This window comes from Lissotriton helveticus, chromosome 9, assembly GCF_964261635.1.
Source record: "Lissotriton helveticus chromosome 9, aLisHel1.1, whole genome shotgun sequence".
NCBI lineage: Eukaryota > Metazoa > Chordata > Amphibia > Caudata > Salamandridae > Lissotriton > Lissotriton helveticus.
In genome coordinates, this window is record NC_136070.1 from 443407868 (window position 1) to 443426841 (window position 18974).

At 44.0% G+C, this 18974-nt stretch overlaps 1 protein-coding gene across 2 annotated transcripts in view; it reads left to right on the top strand.

The window, feature by feature from the left end:
* Window positions 1-18974, top strand: part of TDRD9 (tudor domain containing 9) — a 2642469-nt gene that overhangs the window by 715652 nt on the left and 1907843 nt on the right. For both annotated transcript variants that reach the window (XM_078660267.1, XM_078660268.1), the window contains one exon: window positions 9299-9402. In XM_078660267.1, coding sequence (XP_078516393.1) covers window positions 9299-9402 — 104 coding nt within the window. The remainder of the gene's footprint in view (window positions 1-9298; window positions 9403-18974) is intronic.

Genomic DNA, 18974 nt, shown 5'->3' on the forward strand with positions numbered 1-18974 from the left:
GCTGTAAGGTAGAATGGATGTTATTTATTATCATGAATCAGCATTGGTATAATTGAATGTTGTACTACATACCTCTGAGCAAAAATAAATACATGTTTGAATGCAGATTATCTTGGCTTATTGCCAGACCCATACTCCGAGTGCCTGCTAATATTTGCCTTTTGATTTATTGCTTTGTATTTCTTTGCATTTAGGGGTATTGGTGTAAGAGTAATGAGATTAACTTATCCAGTATTAGGGGTATCTTTCATAGATTCACATGCCTGAATCATTCCCTGTCGTCGGGGTGGGAGTCCCCGGTATATAAAAAGAGTAATGTCATATAGACATATACATAGTAATAGGCCAGAGGCTTCTCATTAGTAACATATCCATGTCCTTTTGTAAAAAGGACCAAACCTTGGCTAAGAGCCAATCAGCTATCACCACCCTCTAGAACCTTCCTGGAAGGAGCCCTAGTCCCTCAGATTTTCGTAAGCACAGTGCTAAGTAGTACCTACTGAGAGAACCAAGGTGAGCCCTTCCAGGGGAGGTGGGTGGGTTGCATGTGAATCTATGAAAGATACCAATACTGGATAACTGCAGTTACAGGTAAGTAACGCATTTCTTATCCAGTATTAGGGGTATCTTTCATAGATTCACATGCCTGAATCAGAGTAGCAAGCAATCACCAGCACATTTCGAATGGTACAACATGTAAAATCACTCGATAATAACATATCCATTGTGAAATATAAAAAGCACCAAAATACCATATAAAAGAGAAATGTGCAATTAGACAGTAGGAAGGAGAGATGAAAGAGAGAAGGCTCACCTCTAGTGAAATAGATGACGGAGCACAGCTTGTTCTACTGCTGCATCTTTCATAAGTTCAGTATCCAAGCAGTAGTGCCTGGTGAACGTATGCGTCGTCTTCCATGTCGCCGCTCTGCATATGTCAATGACGGGTACTCCCGCAAAGAGCGCCAATGAGGTGGAGATCGCTCTAGTGTAATGAGACCGAACCTTGGAATGCAGAGGATGTCCTGCTTGTTGATGGCAGAAAGCAATAGCTGCAGAGATCCAACGTGAAATGCTCTGCTTAGTCAATGGAAGACCTTTTCTAGGTCTGCTAAAGACAACAAAGAGTTGGTTGGATTTCCTAAATTGTTCTGTTCTGTGGATGTAGAACTTCAGACAACGTTTGAGGTCTAGAGAGTGAAGAGACCTCTCTGCTGCGGAAAGTGGATTTAGGAAGAAAGTCCGCAAGACTATTGGTTAATTAAGGTGGAAGTTAGATGGGACCTTAGGAATGAACTTAGAGTTAGTCCTTAGAATCACTCTGTCCTGTTTGAACTGTAGGAAACGGTCTTGAATGGAGAAGGCTTGGAGTACACTCACTCGCCTTGCCGATATAATAGCTAGTAGGAGAGCGGTTTTCCAGGAAAGGTATTTGATGTCAGCTCTGTGAATTGGCTTGAAGGGATGTTTCATCAATTGAGCAAGCACAATGTTCAGTTGCCAGGTGGGTGGTAAAGTCCTCACCGGAGGGGAACGTCCAGAACAGGCCTTTCAGAAATTGTTTAACAAGCCTGCTGGACCAGAGGGAAGCACCAGACGAGGAACGTCTGAAACGAGATATGGCCGCCGCGCCAGGTGAACTTTTATTGAAGCATGGGCCAGCCCTGAGTTTGCCAAATGAAGAAGGTAAGGCATAATTTGTGCAGGTGACTAAGAAAAAGGGTGTATGTTGTTTGCTTTACACCATATACAGAACCTTTTCCATTTCAGGGAATACGTCTTGTTGGTACTGTCGGCCCGAGCCCGGGCTAAGACCACTCTGCATTCCTGAGGAATGTCTTAAGTTTTGGAATTCTCTGAACTCAGGAGCCAAGCCGATAATTTGAGAGATGCTGGATCCGGATGCTGGACTTGCCTGTGATTCACCGTGAGGAGAGTTGGGCATGGTTTGAATGGGATCGGTGGTTCCAGCGATAGGAGATGAAGCTCTGTAAACCAGTGTTGGCGCTGCCACGCTGGGGCTATCAAAATCAGGGTGCAATGCTCCACCTTCAGTTTCCGGAGGACCCTGGGAATCAGGGGAAATTGAGGAAATGCGTATGCAAATACATTGCACCATGCAATCGAAAATGTATTCCCTAGAGATCCCCTCTGGGGATGCCAGCTTGCGTAATGTTGGCATTTTGCATTGTGTTTGGTCCGACAATGTTGTGGTCACAGAAGGGACTTCCAGCCAAGCTCACTTTCTCCCAGCCACCAAGGTCAGCAGGCGTCTCAGCCTTTTCGTGACCGAGGACACAGTTCCCACAGATTACTCAGGCTGCTAGCCAGAGGTCTGGCCAGTCCACCACTTCTCCGGCAGCTGCAGCCTCCAAACCCCTTTAGTTTTTATCATACCGTCACAGGCCTCCAGTGGGGGGCAAGATAAGTCATCACCTGCGCCACTGGCAGTCGATTACATCCGACAAATGGGCTTTACAGATAGTTGAAAGGGGCTACTCCATCTCCCTTTTGAACACTCCTCCCCATGCAACCCATTTGGGACCGTCTAACCGAGGACCATTTCTCCTTGCTCCATCAGGAAGTGTTGGCTTTCTAGGCCAAATTAGCTATTGAGAGGGTGCAGGCTTCAGAAGTAGTGGTGGTTGCTATTCCCGCTTTTTTTCTGGTGATCAATAAGACCAGAGGCCTTGGTCTTATCCTACATCTGCACTTGGCAATTTCTTCCTGAAAAAAGAGAAGGTCCCAATGCTCACCTTAACTCAAGTCCTTTCTGCCCTGGATTGGATGATAGTGTCCTGCCTGCCCACAGGCATTACCTGCGGTACACAGTAGTCCAAGAGCACTTTAAGTCTGCTGTGGTCTCCTTTTGCATTACCAGCACCTCTTGAGTGTTGACCAAGGTGATGGCGGTGGCTGCGGCACATCTTTTAAGGTAAGGAGTTCTAGTCTTCCCCTACCTCGATTATTGGTTGTTGAAGGCGAACGTGCCCCAAGAAGTAGTTTTCCACCGTTCTACTGATGCGAACCTCCTGCACATGCTGCCAAAGTCACACCTGCCTTCCACTCAGATGCTCCCTTTCATCAGAGCTGTTCTGGACACAGTGCAGTTTCGGGCCTATCCTCCAGAGTGGCGAGTCTAAGATATTCAGGCTATTATTTAGATTTTTCACATTGTAATGTGGATTCCTGTGGGACTGACCTTGAGTCTGTTGAACTTCATGGCCACCTGCATCCTGCTAGTGACACAGGCCTGTTTGCAAATGCGGGCTCTGCAATGGGACCTGAAGTTCTAATAGGCACAACATCAGGGGAGTCTCTTCGACATGGTCCAGTTCTCAGAAAGTACTGCAAAAGACCTGCAAAAGACCTGCAGTGGTGCCTGACAAACCATGATTGGTGTAAGCGGCAGACACCTCTAACTTATTCACCAGAGTTGACCGTAGAAATAGACGTGTTACTCCTGGGCTGGGGCAGCCATCTGGGAGAGGTGGAGATCAGATGACACTAGTCTCCGGCGCAATTCGCACTCCTTATCAACTACCTGGGACTTTGAGTGATCTGATTGGCATTCAAGGGAAGGTTGGTGCAGGTGTTCAGACAAAAAAGAGCAGGGTCCTGCATCTTTGGACCTGGCTGGAATGTCTGTGTATTTCCCTGGTTGTTCAATACCTGGTGGTCTCTCATAACGCCAGAACAGCCGAACTCCTACAAAGATGCGGATCAAGAATGGCATCTCCATTCAGTGGTGGTGCAAGGTGCCTTTCAAGAGTGGAGAGATTGTTTGTTAGATCTGTTTGCCACCACAGAGAGTGTGCAATGTTAGCACTTCTCCACAATAGGGTTTCCAAGGTGGCTCTCACTCGGAGAAGCTTTTTGTCTTGAGTGGAGCTCAGGCCTCATGTATACCTTCCTGCTTATACCACTCCTTCCCAGAGTTCTCAAGAATATCAGAAATGACGGGCCCAAGTCACTTTTGTGGCTCTGGATTGGGCACAAAAAACCTGGTATCCTGAGTTATTAACCATGTGCATTGGTCATCTGGTCAGGCTGCCTCTTCGGGAGGATCTTGTATAACAGCCCTAGGGGCGGGTTCTTCACCCTCACCAGTCCATTCACTGCCTTTATGGGTGAAGATTGACCAGCGACGGTTCAAAGCCTTTAACCTCCCTCCCCTCCCATAGACTGCGATGTTATTCTGGAAGCCAGGCTTTCCTCCACAAAGATGGTTCATGCCTGCCACTGTGAAAAATGTGTTTCTTGGCTAGAGCTTTGCACAAAGATCTGCTGAGCATTGGCCAAAAAGTCCTCCCCTTAACCCCACCCAGGACTTGCATGCTCAGTCCATCAGAGCCAAGGCTGCAACCAGTGCGTTAGCTCATGGGGTCGCTGTCCTGGACATCTGTCAGTCACCTACATGGGCATCTCTGCACACGTTTACTAATGAATGGTCAGGTCCGTCAGGATGGGTATTTTACTTGTTCTGTCCGGCAAGACTTTCTGGTTCAAAATCAGTTTGGTAGACCCACCTTCGAGGAGCTATTACTTGGGCATCTATTCTAAGGTAAGAATCTGCTTCTAGAAATCTCCATCAGATGAACAAGTTACTCACCTTCGCCTTATCGGGTAAAGACTCTATTTAGCCACTGATTCCTTGTTTATATTTTGAAAATATATGGCATTATAAAAACAATTGTTGAGAGCCATTGAATAAAAGGGACAGTCGATAAGAACATGGCCTATAGAAAATGTGGTATTTAAAAAACAAACATTTTTTTTTCCTGAACTTTCATATAAAACTTGTCTTCAAAAAATGTGATTATATCCAAAACGGATCTTTAGAATTTCTAAATGCAGCCTAGGGTGAGATAAATTAGAAGTTTAAGAAAATGGCCTGCACTACCTAATCTTTTGACAGTAAACATAATTGATGGTTTCTCAGATAGGTACATTCTACTCTGAGATAAAAGGGACCATTGCAAAATGGAATATCTCAAGGAATATTTAAATGGGAATGGGTTCCAGGTTCCTACACTTTCAAGTTGACTGTGTCTGGCTTTAAGATTATTGATCCATTGTAGCAAGGAGATCCCCTGCTTTCTTTCACTGGTTTGGATTACTTCCTAGGAAATTTGTGATATTTTTGAATGATTTGCAATCAAGGTCCATTTATTTAGAAACCTTAAAGGACTGGTCCCTACCAACTATAACAGCATGATGCAAGATTTTGTTCATAGGAAATACTTTGAAGCATAGTTCTATTTGGCAGGTTGAGTATACATTTTAGTAAAGCACTCTCGACTGGCTCCCAAATGGTAGAGGAATCTAGGAATAAGATCTGTGACACATGTAGGACTAAGGGGGGAATTTTACTTGTATGTGCTTTTAAAAGTGGTGTCAATGACAACCCCCAAGTGTGATTAGACTTCGAAAGGGACCCTGCTTGCAATAATACTCTTGCCTTTACTGTTTTCATGTGTTCATACCAATTCAGAATTTCTGTTAAAAAGTAGGACTAGATCAGGGGTCTCCAGCATTTTCTGTAACAGGAGCTACTGATGAATAAAAAATTATCCACCGCTGTTAGGAGGCCCCCAGGCATTTGCCCCTGTGTTTTTTTTTTATCAATGATATTGATGGCCACACAACAATCAATATTGTGGTTCTTCTGTGTTAGAAATGAGGGCCTCTAGTTAGCAAGGGCTTGCACCTTTGTCCAAGTAGGGACCCTTCTTCCTAGTCAGGATGAGTGAGTAACACTCCTAAAATAACCCCTGCCCACCCCCTTGGTAGCTCGGCACGAGCAGTCAGGCTAATCTTAGAGGCAGTGTGTAAAACATTTGCACATAACCGACATTAATACAGTGTAAGCACTGCTAAAGGACACAAAACCAGTTAAGAAAAATAGCCAATATTTTTATAATTAAGACCGTAAAAGGATAAGAATGTAAAGATCTACAGTTATCAAAATACGCTTAAAAAAAACAGTTCCTTGATGTCGATAGCTCCGTCCGGGCTATCATGGCTTCGAGAGCTAACAAATTCAAACACTGCAGGCTGGTCACTGCATCGCGGACCAGCTACGGTGTCGGGAAGATCCGCAAACAGTACCTGTTAGAGATTAAGAGAGCCGAGGCCCTTGAAGTCACCTGCATTGCAGGTCGAGCTCCTTTCTGTTTAGTTAAAGAGCGCTGGCGTCGGGAGGCGTTGGTGCAAAATGCAGCAGTTCTGCGTGCGGTGCCCTCAGGTCACAGTGCGAGCAGCAGCTTGGTGGTGGCGTCAGATGGTGTCGTCAGTGAGACCATGGTCTTTTTGCGGTGGTGCCCTCTGCTGTACCGGCCGGACCCGGAGTCAGCAGCGGCGTCGTAGACATCCTCGAGCTACTTTTCCTCTGTTGCGGCACAAAACACACAGTCCCCAGTGCTGCAGGCACAAAAGCTTGAAGTCTTTGCGGTTCCTGAGACTTGGGAACAGGGGGCAAACTCTACCTTAAGCCCTTGGGTAGACTCACAAATTAGGTTGCAGAAAGTCTAGTCCAGGCCTTTCACTGCCCAAGACAGAAGCAGCCACTGCAGGTCAGCCCAGCAAAGCACTCAGCAAAACGGTTGTTCTTCCTTACAGCTTCTTCGGCTCTTCTTCTTGGCAGTCGTCTTGATCCAGATGAGTTCTAATGTTCAGGAGTCTGAGCCCCAGTATTTGTATCCAAAAATCCTTTGATCCTCTAGGCAGAGGGTGTCTGTGCCCAGCCAGAACCAGTTCTGCCTTCTCTGGTATGATTTCCCAGCAGGGGGTGGAGACGGCATTGTCAGAGGTAGACCATGCCCTTTGAGGTGCACGGAGATCTCCTCCCTCTTCCCCCATCGCAGCCCAGGTCTATTCAGCCCTTTCCTGACCTAACTAGACTATCGGGAGCCACACTTTCTTCTAGCCATCTGTCGTCCCAAACCCAGACAGGCAATCCACATTCCAGCAGAGGCACACGGGATGACTGAGCAAGAAAATACCTACTTCCTAAAAGTGGTATTTTCAAACACAGGATGTAAAAATCACCCTTACTCAAAGATGCATCGTAAAATTCTGAGTTTAGGCATACTACATTTTATTTTCCCACCTAGTTCCCATGGCCAGTTATGTTTTATAAGATGTTATAAACAAACCTTCCATTCTGTCCTTTGGGGAACAGGTAGCCTTGCAATAGTGAAAAACTAAATGGGCTGTAATTCACTATCAGGAAATGCCACACACACCAAGGTATGTCATATCTTTTACATATTCTGCACCCTGCCCACAGGGGTACTTTGGGTCTACCTTAGGGGTGCCTGACATGTAAGAAAAGGGAAGGTTAGGGACTGGCCAGTGTGTGCATGGGCCAAGTCGACATGACAGTTACAAACTGCGCGCAGACTGGGCAATGACAGTTCTGAGGTACCGTTTCCGGGCTACTCAGGTGGGTGGCACAATCCGGGCTGCAGGCCCACGCCTAGCATTTGATTCCCAGGTCCTGGCACACTCAGTGCACTTTACTAGGGGCTGACAAGAAAACCAAACAGCCAATCAGGAAAACACCAATCCATAACATACTTTACCAGAGAAGCACTTGCACTTTACCACCGATCAGCAGTGCGAAAAGTGCGCAGAAACACTATGCCAGCAAAAACAGTCAAAACCGGGAGGGCAGAAAGCAAAAACTCAGGGGAAACCTGCCAAAAGATGCCAAGTCTAACATTCTGTAACCAGGTTTTTTGTGGTAGTAAAGTATGATATTCCTTTAATACATGGTTTAGGACCCCCTTCCTTTTTCATTCGATCATAACCATGAATTTTCCAACTTGATAGTTTCAGATTACAAGAGAAACCATATTCTATACATATTCTACACATCATCGGCCCAGGAGGATCATGACTGACCAGCAGGATAATTTCCCACTAGGACAATGTTGTTATTTGTTCTACAAAAGAACTGACCTCCCACAGTGTTGTGGCCCACCACTTTCGAGTTAATTGCCGTTTCTCCAATTATCGGGGGCTTTGCCCCTTATTCCACATTTTATGATTTGGAGTTAAATTGAAATATTTGATTAAAAAAAAAATCTGGGCTGAACTGGACAGTGGAGATATTTTATTAGAAACATTCTCCTCTGAATTAGTTAACTGTTCCCTGAATTGAGTTCCACCTCCCTTCTCATTCTTTTCTTTTTTCCTTACTTTTACTTTGGTTGATTATTTACTATTATTTTACTTGGATCTTAAAAGGTGTGGAAAGCATGAGGTGTTTTTCCTTCTTTTATTGAGATTAAGGTGCTTTCCTAAAGTAAAGGGCCTAATATTTTATACTTTAGAATTAATTGTACTTGGCTATCAAGGGTCCGAGTCCACTGCTCAATGCATTAATTCTCCAGGTGTCCTGTTTAAAAGATACCGGAGTAGGCTTGGGTTCCCTAGAGTTCAGTAAAAGTTAAACAAGTGATTTGTTTAGAGTGAACTTCATGAAAACTAACCGTCTCCCTGTTCACTTATTCTGTCGCCACCACCCATCGGCAGAACCTGAACCACATTATAGGTGGCTGTGGCCACACAAGAATCTAAATGCAGCTCGCACACTTTATGCCAACAAGTATAAACTCCTGAGATAAAATTGTGTTTACCTCTTCTTCCAAGTATGGAGCCAAGCCAAAAGATAACTTCTCTGGATGGGGTTGGATGGTGGATGCACACCACTGCGCAGTGATACCCGGTACTGATGACTGGGGCTTTCACGATAGCCCAGCAGTTTATTAGCTTTATACCAGTTGGGAGAGCTGGAAAGTGTCAGAGGAGTCCCAAGATGACTGGTGGGTAAGACTATGTCCCCAAGGAAGCTATTCGTAACGGATTACAGCTAGTATGTCTACTAAGTTATTCTTAGAGAACGTGAGTAGTTAATTTGTCCAAAAATAGTTATTTATAGACAACTTAGGCTTTTTAACATTTATTTGGGAAAATAACTAGTTGTCTATTTAAAGCCATTCTCTTTATCTGTTTTTCAGTTGTCAAAGTCTAATTCCTTTCCCAGGTTTCCCTGCTAACTTTCCAAGCTGCGTGTATTTATTTTGTAAGAGAAGAGATATTATATTTTCAGATCCTTGCTTTACTATAAACTTTCCTTATTTATAATCCAAAAGAAACTATGTAATGAGAAACAGGTTATGCATAATGAATGTAAATATCAATAATAATATTGCTTTTTTGGTATTCAGTTTTATGATCTAATATGTAATGCAAAATGAATGAACATTTGTTTGTTATTTTTTGTGGTTAGATTTCTCAACAGGTATTTGATGAACCAATGATCAGCAGAGAGTTATATGAAGTGGCAGCTTCCTTGATTCAGGTGTTTGATAATATGGAGACGAAGGAGAATGGGTAAAAAAATGCATGTTTTCTTTGCTCTACAAGTTCAACTTTAAATACTATGGTGATGTGTAAATTGAAACTAATTTAAAAATAATTATTAATTTTAATTAATGTACTGTCCGATGTAGGTTTGCTCAGCATTATGTCAAAGATGGCGTAAAAGGAAAACACCATTATTCAAAAAAAATGTTGAGGCGTAGAATTTGTTTAAAGAAACTCATGCATGTTGTCGAAGAGTCTTTTTTTTTATTGTTAAACCAACATTTTCGGGAACATGTCGACCTAGAAGGCCACAACGTCTGTGAGAGTTATGTACCGGTTTCTGGGTGTGCTGCCCTTAGCCTGGCTGAGGACCTTCACTCTGAGTGAGATTTGCCAAACCGTTTGCTGTTTCCACATAGCTTTCAAACAAAATCAACAAGAAAATGGTTTAGTGTCCTGAAAGCAGTAATAATGGAGAACATTCTTAGGATTAAAAGGCAGTTATTCCAATTATTGAATTGGATTTTAGGGTGAATCGATGAGTCTGTCCCCATCTGCATTGTATAACAGCTATTGTGAAAAAGATGCATGGCAATTATATTTGTGCAGACTGTTTCCTCATAATTATGATTATCAAATGGTAGTGTGGAAGACATGAACTATACTCAAGTCCTATTTACAAGTACACATTTAAATTTCATGTGACCTGCATGCAGCACCGTGACAATTTACAGCAAGTACCCAAGTCATCCTGAAATTGTGTAATCTTCTAAATAGAAAAAGCAAGAAAGCAGTACGGTGCAGGTAATGAACACCTTCTGCAACTAGATGTATTTTTGTTTCACAGCATAGTTTATTGTTGACAGCCGATACAGATCTGGCTCTGCCAAGGGCGCCAGGTATGCACAGTAATTATCAATGATGCTGACATCAACATTTTCTTCATTATAGTTACACCATTTTTAACCTAAGGATGTTTGAATACAACTTTTAACAACAATCAAATGTGCCATACTAAGCTTACAGGAGAAATAAGGAAATCTGAGATACATAGATCTAGGCCCTCCAATTAACAGACAATAATACTCACATTTCTGGTCCCGGTGCAAAACAGTCATGTCGGCAGTCCCTCAATATCAGTAGCTGGAGGAACAGGTTCCAGATAACACTTAGATGTATTTAGAGTATACCTAAACTACATACTCCTAGGTGATGGATCTGCACATGAAACTCGTCAATTTTAAAGGTGAAATCTGCTGAGGTGCTGATGCGCTTAATTGAGTTGAAGTTCCTAGGCCTCTGTGGCTATTGAATGAGTTACATCAAGGGCTCAGTCTCTGGCACAGCTCTGTGGTCAAATGCTGTATTTGAGGGTCCGGTCTGTGAAACCTGTGCAAGATGTTAGCAGGGATGTGGAATTTATTAAAATATCTATTTGTCCATGGGGCAGGTTGCTTCATAAATCTATTTGTCCTGTAACAACATCCACTTGTCCCTTTTGTGCATGGCGACAAATTATGGCAGCAATCTCATTATGTAAGAGCTCTGAAATATCCTCTCTGATTATGCCAGGGCTCCTTTCATAGTAGGGTTTGAATACTAGCAATTCCCTTATGTTGCCATGTTTCTGCAGATCTATAGACTAGGGCTGAAGGTAATGGTAAGCAACAGTTCCAGGGTTGGAATGCCCTTTTGTGTCTGTGCAAGCCTACTAACTTGCATGTTTTAAAAGTTTTTACCAAATCTTCTCTAATCTTTTACAATACTGAGAAAGGTTGGAAGTCTACTCTGGAGAATGGCAGACATAAAACATCTTCCAGGGGTTGGAAAAAAGTGGTTGGAGGGAAAGTGAACCTTCAAAGACTCAGATTTTCACATGAGCAAATTTACACCTGCATATTTGCTCATGCTAAAATGCAGTTTACAGATATTTTCTATGAGTATTATTTCTTGGCCTACTTCTGTAAATTCGTGTGAATTTGCAAAAGCTGTAGATCTGCACTTAATGCAAGGACATGGGTGGACTTTTGAGACTTTATTTAATAATTGGTCCCCTAATTAGGTCTGGTGTTATCTATGACCTGTTGCGTTTATTAAAACTGTCTCTCGGTCTATCGGCCACCTTCACTGTGAGTGGCAGCATTCTGTTCTTTCACAAGGAGCATAACGACACATTCTAAAATAAAACAGGAGTGGGGCAGAGTGCAGAAGGTCACAGAGTGGGGCAGAGGGCAGAAGGGCACAGCAACGAGTGGGGCAAGGGGCCCAAGGGCACAACATCGATTGGGGCAGAAGGCAGAATGGCACAAAAACGAGTGGGGCAGAGGGCAGAATGGCACAAAAACGAGTGGGGCAAGGGGCACAAGGGCACAACAACGATTGGGGCAGAGGGCAGAATGGCACAAAAACGAGTGGGGCAAGAGGCACAAGGGCGCAACAACGAGTGGGGCAGAGGGCAGAATGGCACAAAAACGAGTGGGGCAAGTGGGACAAGGGCAGAGGGCAGAATGGCACAAAAACGAGTGGGGCAAGGGGCACAAGGGCACAACAACGAGTGGGGCAGAGGGCAGAATGGCACAAAAACGAGTGGGGCAAGGGGCACAAGGGCACAACAACGAGTGGGCCAAGGGGCACAAGGGCACAACAACGATTGGGGCAGAGGGCAGAATGGCACAAAAACGAGTGGGGCAAGGGGCACAAGGGCACAACGAGTGGGGCAGAGGGCAGAATGGCACAAAAACGAGTGGGGCAAGGGGCACAAGGGCACAACAACGATTGGGGCAGAGGGCCGAATGGCACAAAAACGAGTGGGGCAAGGGGCACAAGAGCACAACAACGATTGGGGCAGAGGGCAGAATGGCACAAAAACGAGTGGGGCAAGGGGCACAAGGGCACAAAAACGAGTGGGGCAGAGGGCAGAATGGCACAAAAACGAGTGGGGCAAGGGGCACAAGGGCACAACAACGAGTGGGGCAGAGGGCAGAATGGCACAAAAACGAGTGGGGTAAGGGGCACAAGGGCACAAAAACAAGTGGGGCAGAGGGCAGAAGGGCACCAAAAAAAACGAGAGGGTGGCTGTGATGAACCAGAGGGCGCATCGCGGTCTCGCACAAAAACCCCCCCGCGAACACGCAAAGCACCCCGCGAACACGCCAAGAGCCCCGTGAACACGCAAAAATAAAAAAAATTCGCACAAATTCACGAATTTTGCGGATCGCAAATTCGCAAAATTCGCCCATGCTTACTTATTTTTATTATGAATAATCTTAGGAAATACTATCACACATCAACAGACTTTACTAAATGACGCTGCAAAGAGATGGTACCTAAAATTTGACAGTAGTTTAGCAAAATGTTTTTGCCTTTTTTTGTGTACATTTTATTTTGAGAGAAAAGAATCATCAATCTTGCTTTCAATCTTCTGCAAATATTTGCATCTAATCAGAGCATTATGGGAGCATTATACATAGCCTTATTTTGCTAAACATTGAAAACATGTGTACACATTTTTAGACTGGAGCCCCTGTCAGTAGTGCAGTCTGTGCTTACAACATTTACTTAGAGTACTCACGCTAATAATAAAGGCTTTCTGTTAATGAACCATAAATACAAGTTTGAACAGCGTTAACACATGAAAACAAATATTACCGTATCTGCATGCAATGCCTTTCCTTGATCCATAATGTGGTCCTGTAAACTGGCAGCCAAGGAGTTTGTGCTGTAGGGGTTTGGGCCCACTTGTCCCAGAGACAAAATACACGTGTAAACTTGTTGCCCGGACTTTAAACGACGAGTCCTGGGCTTCGGGCTATAGGAATTCCACATCCCTGTCTTAGGTCTTGAATGGAAACTGCTGTTTCTGAACGTTTGGCCATGCCTGCTCTATTTCAGCCTCTTCCATAAGCTGACAGGCTCCCTAGCTCCCAGGGTATCTCTCCTCCAAGACCTGTCTGCAAGTTCAGAAAACAGGTACTACTTATGCTTGCATTCTGCAAACTCTGGTGGCTGTCCGTTCTTCTCCATGTGCAAATTCCTCAATCACCTCAGCTTTGGTAAGTTGGAGCCACTTCAACCAGGATGTTTTCTTGGGGCCCAATTACAGTACAAATGGTAAAACAAAAAGGGTTTCAGCAGTATATATAATAATGTTGGCTTTTCAATTGATCATAGCCACTTCGACCAGTGAAGCGGGCGGTTATCATGCCGTTCTCGAGTCTTTAAATACCACAAGTATTTTATGTCGACTGGATTAGAAACACTGCGATCACTTGAAGAATATATTTTATGCCATACGTTGAAGCCCTGAAGAAGTCTCTCAGGAGACGAAACGTGTTGACTGTGATCAAAGGAATTTTGAAGAGAAAATCTGTTTGTGAAAAATAAAGTGAACACTGCAAGAGAAAAATACCCTGGACTTGGATGTTCTTATCTTTGTGTTACCTTTTGTGGACTGTGGTATGAAACGCCATCATTATTGTATATAGTGCTGAAACGATTTTTGTTTTGCAATTTGCTGTAGGACTTGTTCCTATTTTTGGGGAGTATAGAGGGGAGTACTCTCTGTTTTTCGTGCACTATTAGTTACTTAGGGACACTATTCACTTGCTGTGTGTGGATCTAATCCGCCTCTACCCTCAGCTTTGTGCTCTTCTACAGTACAAATGGTGTAGAGGTCTTTGATGTCACCAACACTGTCATTCATCCACAGGACCAACAGTATGTTTTCTAGGGACTATATGCAGTCACAATTAAATTAATTTGTCTAAGACAGCATCAATTTCAAAAACAATTGTTTATGGCTCCTAGGAATCAATAGAATTCATTAGTCAACATTTCGCATCGCAATAGCACATTTGGCACATTTTCTGTGGGCCCGCCTAGTCTATTCTGCAGGGCCCAATTTTTGCTTTTCATTTTCCCTTCCTGTTGCGCTTCCCATGTAACCAGTTCTTTAGTGAACTAGTTCATTGGACAACCCCACACCTTGCCAGGAAGAGGAGTTAAAAAAAAAAAGCTGCCGGCCATCTGCAAAACCATCAGTGCCTGTCCGTGCATAGTCTGGGCCCAGGCTCTACTTAACTTAGCCTTTCCAACTCGATTGAAACCCGAGGCTATCAAGTACTCAAAACTGGAGCTTCGTTCTGCCCTCTTGATGAGTACATTGTATCTAACGACATCTTAATAAGTACAAATATCTACCTCACCTGTTGCTCAGACTGGCACCATCCTCCTCAATCCTCCACATGCCTGACGAAAGTCACTTTCCCTTCTAACACTGGTAGGGATGTGCTTTTGAAATGTTTTCTAATGAATGTTAGTTTATTTCCCAAATATGAATTGGATGTTTGAGTTTAAAGAATGTCATCCAGATGCCATATTTCTTACGGAAACCTTATTAAATGAGAACTCTGTGCCATTTATCACAGAAGTTTGTCTTGCAGGTTCTTCTATAGTACATCTCAAACGGGAAGTCTGGCTGTTATTTGTAAGCTAAGTTATTTGTATTATATTACCCCTATACATGATATCTCTAATGCTAGTGTCTTTATCTTAGCTCTAAATCTGCCCCCTCCCCACCACCCAACTTTACTCTTTCTGTGCACTTGTGTATGAACCACCTAGGTTATCTAGAGATGTGGTGGATACACTATCATCATGTCTCAGCAGAGTAATGATTTTAATTATCACATTGAAAAGAATTTAGATGGCCCAGTGAATTGATTCTTAGATGAATTATCCGCCCTAAATCTATCTCCGATAGTTTCTTATGCTACACATGTAGTGGGATACTTTTTAAATCTCATTTTTACTAATGTTGATAATCTTAACTGTGCAACTCCTACACATCCTGCCTGAAAGAACCATTTGTCCGTTTACTTTTTATCCTGGTACCAGTTAAGAATAGTAATTGGATCCTGACCATCACAATGTATTGTTCCTGGCACCAGATAAGAAACAGTACTCAATTTAACTCAAATCACCTATTAGCCAAGGCTTAATGGCAATATGGAGACTAACTAAAAATTATTCCTGGACTGTCTTACTTCTACTCTAAACTTCGTAGCTCCCCTGAAAAAGAAAAGTAGCTTATCCAGGTACAATTCAAGTGCCTTGTTTAATTCAAACCTTATCACTCAAAAGAAAGTGTTGCCAGTTAGAAAGGAAATGGCTAAAATCCTCAGTGATACAGACAAAAATCTACATGATCAAAGCCCACCACAAGGCAATAATATAGACAAATCCACTCATTGTGAAATTAGGATTGAATCAGCTTATCCAGTATTAGGGTATCTTTTAAAGATTCACATGCCTGAATCATTCCCCGTTGTTGGGATGGTAGTCCCCGATACATAAATAAAGTAATGTCTCATTAGACATATAGCGTTATAGGCCAAGGGCCTCACCTTAGTAACATATCCATGTCCTTTTGTAAAAAGGACCAAACTTTGGAGTAGAGTTGATCAGCTATCACCACCCTCTGGAATCTTCCTGGAAGGAGCTCTAGTCCCTAAGATTTTCTACCGCACGTCGTGCTAAGGGAGTTTCCTCTGAGCTCTGCTCAGCTTTCCTCATTTCTGGATTTCCTGTGTTTGTTTCTTCATAATTCCATCTTCTGGGTGAAGTTCTCAAGTTCTTCATGGCAGATACTCCTAAGAAAGACCTTTTTTAGGCCCTGTGCTTCCTGTGGTAAAAAGAGACTTCATGTGGATGACCAACACAAGGACTGTCTCTATTGCCTTTACCCGGATCACTCCTCAAAGGACTGTAAGGTATGTCATTCCTTTTCTTCAAAGACCCGCAAAGATCGAGAGGGACGCCTCTTAATTTGGCTGCAGAGGCTTAAAGACAAAGACCAAGCCTTGTCTTCTGAGGAGAGTGAGGGCTCCTCCAAATCTTGACAGTCCTCTCAGAAAAGACCAAGAGTGGCTTCTCCAGGCCCTTCGTCGCAGCCACCTCAAAAGAAGACACACAAAAAGTCTTTAGAGGTACACCCCAAGTGTCTACCAGCTAAGGTTTCTCCTCAGGAGGTTCTTCAGACCTTTAAAAAGCCTAGTTCCACCCCGACGGTGACGTCGACAATAAGGAAATCTCCGTTTACAGCCCTGTGTGTGACCTCGTCGATGACGACTGTTTCAACTTCTGTCGCGTCTTCATCATTACCCACGTCAACTACGACTTCTTCATTGCCGACTGCTGGTAAGTCTGTCTCGTCGACGATAAAGATAAAGAAATCATCATCGATGTCCAAACTACCGTCGACGCTACGATCGCCGACGACTGTGTCGACGACGACACTGTCGATGAAGACTGTCCCGTCGATATCTACTCTGTCGGCGAAGGATCCGTCGACATCTACTCCATCATCGGCAAAGGATCCGTCTACGAAAACTCCATCAACGACGACGGCTACGTCGACGGAGATCCGTCGATGTTATCTATCATGGTGCCTGTCGACGACTACACCGTTGACGGGCTCATCAAGGACAACAGATTCCAATTTACAAAGTACGTCTGTCCTCCTCAAGATTACAAAGCGTACGTTGACGCCGGCTCTGACTTCTCCTAGTAGGGTCCAACCATTGCCTCCAGCTCACCTTTTGGAGGAAGAAGATTCTGATGATGGCAGTAAGTTTAGAATGGCGACAAGCCCATCTGAACTTAACGTAAAGTATCGGGACAGTTCGGACTATGATGACCAAGAACCAGAGGATCAGGCCGAATATCCTGAAGAGTACCATCCTCCTCAACCTCCTATGGTTTGTCTACCTGCATCTTTGGTTTCCGATCTGCAATTCGTAATTACTGACTATAAGCAGAGATTTCCAACTTCTGCAACATCTCCTCCTCAAGCTGTGTCTCCACCGCCAAGGCCGCAGCATCCACCTCTAAATTTACAGCCTGGGCCTGGCACATCACCATTGTGATTGTGAAGTACCACTGGGGTCATCCTTGAGCCCTACACTCTTCAATATCAATATCTCTTCCCTGGCAACACTTATCCGGGGTTTGGTGTCGAAGTTCTATCCTATGCTGATGATACACACTAAATTGTGTCCCTCACCACTGTATGTATCTCCTCTCAGTGAAGGTTTTTAGGCATTGCCTTGTATCAGAAGCCGCATGGATGAATGAAAACTACCTAATATTAAATACCGATACGGCTAAACGGCTGATAATAGGAAGTAATCGTTGATTCTATAATTACCTCTTCTGGCCAGACAAACTAGGACCACCTCCTAGAGGTAGGCGGCATTCTTTTTTTTGTGAAAATCTTTTTACTACAAAAAAACTGCTCCATTACAGTGCACATCAGTCAGCATCGGAAGTTCATTGGCAAATGCAAACAGTTCAACCAAGTAAGACCCCTCCGCATTACCCAAGCGGCCTATGCCCATAGATCAAACCCCTACAGAAACCAGTATGCAGTACCAATGCACTTACGGTACTCCTAACTAAATCCCCCCCCCCGCACTGTCAACCACCTCGGCCCCATACTCCCCCCCCCCCCCCCCCCCCCCTGCCCCTCAATATGTCCATTGTCATCCTTGGTTGTGGTTGGTTGAGCCCCGAGTGTACAGAGCAGTCCACTTCTTTATTACAAACCAATCAGACAGAAAGGAAAATGTCCTTAGGGAATACCCGATCACCCCACCGCTGATCCAGTTTGAGTTTACATCCAGGCCCCCCTGTATTGCCTCCATGCCAGCCATATTCTCTCCCACTTCTTGGGGCAACCCCGGCTTCTATAAATAGGGAAGTGGATTCCTTCTTCCACAACTGTCAAGGCAGAGCTCAAGGTCCAGCCACTAACTGTTTCTGGTATTCCCTTTCTGAGTACCCTGTATTTGGCCTAATTTACTCAGTCTGGTTCACTAACGGTTATGTCTTCTGTCAGTCAGCACTTGTAATGTAGGATGGAACCAACCCCTTTCAATGCTATATCATGTGGTGAGGCATAATCTCAGAACACTGAGAAGTATTGCAGCCTCCCTTTGGCTGTGACCCCTGGCTCCGATTGTGCTTCTCCCCCTATGGACCCTAGTCTCCTCTATGCAGGTGGCTTTAAGCCAGTCTTTCTCAAGGAATAAAAGTGATGCTTTAATTCTCTCAGGAGAAAAGGTACAGTCATGGGACCTATTTGCATACTCCCCTCTTCTGGGTTGAACGGTTCATAATCGCCAAGATACAACAGCTGCTTACACGAAAGGCTGACATTAGGAGAGCAGTACGGGTTATTGAATAGCAGTCAGCATAACAGCATACAGTTTATTTGGTTGACCACCAAAAAGCTGGACGGTGTGCCTTTTATACAGCAGGTCAAACAAAGAATAAAAAAGTGCACATACATAAGTAGTCCTTTAACATCAATAACTGTTACCTTGGGGGAGGAAGAAACACTTTTTGCTTGTGTACTCGTGTTGCATCTGCCCATGGTACAACTAGTTTTGTAAAAAAGGATTAGAGTTAAGATGGTGATTTTTTTTTTTATATAGACAAAGCCCACTTCAGGACCCCACATCTCTAGGGATAGTCTTTAACAGCACATTCCAGAGCCGATGGGATGGAGAGGAATGAGCTATGCCTTATGTGCAGTGAGA